At 38.4% G+C, this 4,131-nt stretch overlaps 2 protein-coding genes across 2 annotated transcripts; both read left to right on the top strand.

The window, feature by feature from the left end:
* The first annotated feature begins 174 nt into the window (after positions 1-174).
* On the top strand, positions 175-1,007 carry LOC132037432 (uncharacterized). Its single transcript, XM_059427952.1, has one exon. It carries the CDS (start codon positions 420-422, stop codon positions 1,005-1,007), a length of 588 nt encoding a protein of 195 aa, XP_059283935.1. The 5' UTR covers positions 175-419.
* Positions 1,008-1,026: 19 nt separating this feature from the next.
* On the top strand, positions 1,027-2,325 carry LOC132037431 (uncharacterized). Its single transcript, XM_059427951.1, has 2 exons — positions 1,027-1,758; positions 1,876-2,325. The coding sequence occupies exons 1-2, from the start codon at positions 1,027-1,029 to the stop codon at positions 2,143-2,145; spliced, it is 1,002 nt and encodes a 333-aa protein (XP_059283934.1). The 3' UTR covers positions 2,146-2,325.
* Positions 2,326-4,131: the final 1,806 nt, after the last annotated feature.

Below are 4,131 nucleotides of genomic sequence, written 5' to 3'. Positions count from 1 at the left end.
TTAAAATGGGGGGGTTTTAATTGGGAAATTTTTAGGGATGCGATTAGGCAGCCTTGTAGCTAAAGAAAATGAAACTAAAAAAAAAAAAAAAAAATGAAACTCACCATATATGTTATGTAAGTTGAATTGTGTTTGATTGACACTGACTGGAAATTTAAAAGCGTGCTCAATAAAAATAACACTTAGTTGAGGTATCAAAATGACAAAAAGAGGCAAATTTAGAGGGCTGCATATGCATTAAGCCTTTTTGTTTTAACTAAATTGACCGTACGCTGTCTGTAGTAGAAGGGATAAATCTATTGTCGTGTGTGTACATAGTAATCCTGTTTGACAATCGAAGGTAGAAATGGGGTAAATTATTGGGAACAGAACCTCCATTATTATTATCATCCAACAGGGAGGCCACGCTATAAGCAACAATGATGACAAGAACTAAGAAAATGCCAATTGCCATGTTTAGGATGTTCGTGCACTTGGAAGCATTTCTTGAACTACAAAGAAAATATCTTGAAGTCCTAAACGGATATCGTGAAGCTGTAGAAAAGTTAGAAGAACTTAAGCTTTCATTGGTAAGAGTTGTTGGGGCATTAAAAGACATTGACTCTCAAAATATGAAGTTAAAGGATGAATTGTCTCTCACAAAAGCGAAGCTGGAGGAAACTGAAAAGAAATTTGAAGGGCTTGAACTTGATCACAAGAAATTGCAACAGCAGAGTGCCGAAGCAGAAGACAGATATAACACTGAGCTTAAAGCATTGCAAGAGGCATTGCAAGCTCACGAATTGAATAGCAGGGAGCATGTTAAGGTTAAGGAGTCATTTGACAGACTTAGCCTCGAGTTTGAAAGCTCAAAGAAAAAGATGGGAGAGCTTGAGCAAGAGCTTGAAGAAGCACTCACGACCAGAGCTTCAGAGCTTTCTAAAGTTCAAGGAGAGTTAGAGATCTCAAAATCACAAGTGCAAGATATTGAGAAGAAACTTGCATCAAAAGAAGCTCTTAATAGATGAATTAAGCCAAGAGCTGGACATGAGAAAAGCTTCTGAATCTCAGGTAAAGGAGGATATTTTGGCTCTTGAGCTTCTATTATCGTCCAGTAAAGAAGATCTTCGGGCTAAGTTATCTGAGTTGGAAGACATAAAGTTGAAGCTTCAGGAGGAAGTAGGTTTAAAGGAAGATATTAAAGCTAAACTGAAAAGCCAGGAAACACAACTCTCAGTGTCGCAGGAGGAGCTGGCCAAACTATCTACAGATAAAGGAGCTCTTGAAGCTGCTGTTGCTGAGCTAAACAATAATGTGGTCCAGATGAAGGAATTATGTAGTGATCTAGAGGTGAAATTGCAGCTCTCAGAGGACAAATTCTGGAATGCAGATTCTCTTCTTTCTCAAGCTTTAGCAAAGAGTGCGGAGCTGGAACAGAAGCTTGAAGAACAAATAAGCACATTAAAGAAGAAATGTGTGGCGGCAGAAGCAGAATCTAAGAAGCACTCTGACAGGGTATCTGAGCTTGAAGGAGTTGTTGAAGAGCTGAAAGGGAAGTGTACTGAATTTAAAAAGGAGAAAGAAGGACTAACTCAAGAGAACTCAGAGCTAAAGGGAAAAGTGGCCTCAATTGGGTCTAAACTCGATGATTTAGAAGCCAAAGTGTCAGCTGTATCTGCCGAGAAGAATGAAGCAGTTGAAGAGCTTAAATCCACAAACCAGGTTATAGACAACTTAAAAGAACAGCTTAGTTCTGAAGGACAGAAGCTACAACTTCAGGTTTGTGACACTTTGAAATGGTATCATTCATACTACTAGGCAATTACTGTAGGTGCATATATTTATGTCTTAACTCGAAAGATTACTTATTTGCAATTACTGTAATTCAAATTGCAGGATATTGGTGGCAGTAGTAGTGATCGAAAGGCTGACGTAGAGGTGAAATCTAGGGACACAGACATTGGACAAATGCTCTCTACTCCAACAAAGCGAAACAGCAAGAAGAAGTCGGAAGTCTCTTCAACTCAACCATCCTCCAGTGAATCACAATTTCAACACGTCGAACGTTCTGCTGCCATTCCCCTGAAATTTATTTTGGGGGTTGCTCTAGTCTCAGTGATCCTGGGAATAATTCTTGGTATTAGGGAATATTCTGCACATATATAGAGGATCTACAGGATATTAGCATTTACTATAATATATCTTAATTGATTGTATGTATCTTAGGACTTATTACATTTCCATCCTTGTATTGTATTGTTATCGTAATTGTACTATAAATATATGAACCCACTGGTGTTGGATTATCACACCAGAATATATTCAATTTGGTATCAAGAGTGTAAAAGATCCTTCCTCTCTTCTTTCTTTATGATGGCACCTTCTTCACCCATTTCTTCTCCAGAAAACACCACACCAGCCACTCTTTCTTCTCCAGAAAACACCACACCTGTCACTTTGGTGCTCCCCCTCCAGCCACCCTCAATTTCTAATATAAAAAATTTTGTACCTTTTGAACTATCTCACTTGGAAAAAGGTTTCCAAGCCTTTCTTGAGTAGCCAAAATCTTTTGGACCTTGTGGAAGGTTCTATTCCCATGCCCCCATCTCACGCAACCGCAGTATACATTATGGATACAGTGTGACACAACTGCTCATAGTTAGATCAATGCAACATTGTCACCATCCGTCCTTAACACGCTTATAAATTACAACTGTGAGACTTCTCATCAAGCCTAGATCATTCTGGAAAAGCTTTTTCTTGACCATGTTTCTTCCTCTATGATCCATCTTAAAAATAAATTTCAAGAAAGGGTCTCTTTCCATGGAAGAATAGTTACAACAGTTGCACTCTTTATCGAGTGCGCTATCCGCCATCTGTAAACCAATATCAGATGAGGACCTTGTTACTCAAACTTTGCAAGGGCTACCTCCTTCATACAGAACGTTTGTTTCGAGATTAAATGCCAATTGGCCATTTCCCTCTTTTTTTTCTACGCCCTCGTCTTCTTACAGAAGAAGAACACATCAAAGCCATTTCATCTGATGATTCTCAACAATTGGCGGCTCTCTTTACTTCAAACAAAAATACTAATGACACTGGTCGTTTCAATCAAAAAAATCAAGGTCATGGCTCTAATCAAAATCATGGTCGTGGGGGATTTCATAACAAGAATCGTGGTCGCGGATTTTCCCAGAACAATTATAATACCAATTTTGGTAATTCTTCTCGTGTTTCTCCAAGCATCCTTGGCCCTCTGCCTACTCCAAATGTTAATAGATCGATGACACAATATCAGATTTATTTTCACTATAATCATACAACTTTGGAATGTCACAATCGCTTCAACCATTCATTTGTTCCACATAATTCTCCCAAAGGTTTGTCAGCAATGACCCTAGAAGAAGTACCAGCAACAATCTAGTACCCTGATACTGGCACCTCCTCACACATGACTGGAAATCCGAATGTCCTTTCTGATCCCATTCCATATCAGGGTAATGCACAAGTGATGATTGGCAATGGTAACCTACTTTCTATGATCTCTCATATTGGTCATAGTTTTCGTCCTGCTTCTAAAAAACTTTTTCTTCTTAAAAATATTCTTCTTGTTCCTCAACTCAAGAAAAATTTATTATCTGTTCATCGCCTTTGTGTCGAAAATAAATGTTTTGCTAGATTCACCAACTCTTCTTTTTCCGTTAAGGATCCAAGGACCAACCGCACATTGCTCCAATGTAGGAACTCGGGCTCTCTCTATCCGTTTTCATCTTCTTCAAGCTTCTCTCCATCAACATGTCCCACTGCTTTGTTTGGATTTGCTTTGCAATCTTCATTGTGGCACAAGCACCTCGGTCATCCCGGAAAACTTGTGCTTGATGTATTATCCCAAAATAAATTTAATTCTAGTTCTTCATGTTTTAATCCTTTTATGTGTAATGTTTGTCATTTGGGTAAACAATCAAGGCTCCCATTTTCCACTTCTACAAGTACAACAAATAAAGCCTTCTTTTTAATTCACTCTGATGTTTGGACATCCCCTATTGTGTCCAATTCCGGCTATCGTTATTATGTGTTCTTTATGGATGATTATACCAAATTCTCTTGGACTTATCTCATGCACCAAAATCAGAAACTTTTGAAAAATTTCTT

This window comes from Lycium ferocissimum, chromosome 11 (assembly GCF_029784015.1).
Source record: "Lycium ferocissimum isolate CSIRO_LF1 chromosome 11, AGI_CSIRO_Lferr_CH_V1, whole genome shotgun sequence".
Classification (NCBI taxonomy): domain Eukaryota; kingdom Viridiplantae; phylum Streptophyta; class Magnoliopsida; order Solanales; family Solanaceae; genus Lycium; species Lycium ferocissimum.
The sequence above is the reverse complement of the archived record's forward strand: the minus strand, read 5'-3'. Positions and strand labels throughout refer to the sequence as shown.

Coding starts and splice junctions, on each gene's coding strand:
- LOC132037431 (XM_059427951.1), top strand. CDS start 1,027: ATGAGAAAAGCTTCTGAATCTCAGGTAAAGGAGGATATTTTGGCTCTT. Junction 1,759..1,875: donor GACAGAAGCTACAACTTCAG/GTTTGTGACACT, acceptor TTCAAATTGCAG/GATATTGGTGGCAGTAGTAG.
- LOC132037432 (XM_059427952.1), top strand. CDS start 420: ATGATGACAAGAACTAAGAAAATGCCAATTGCCATGTTTAGGATGTTC.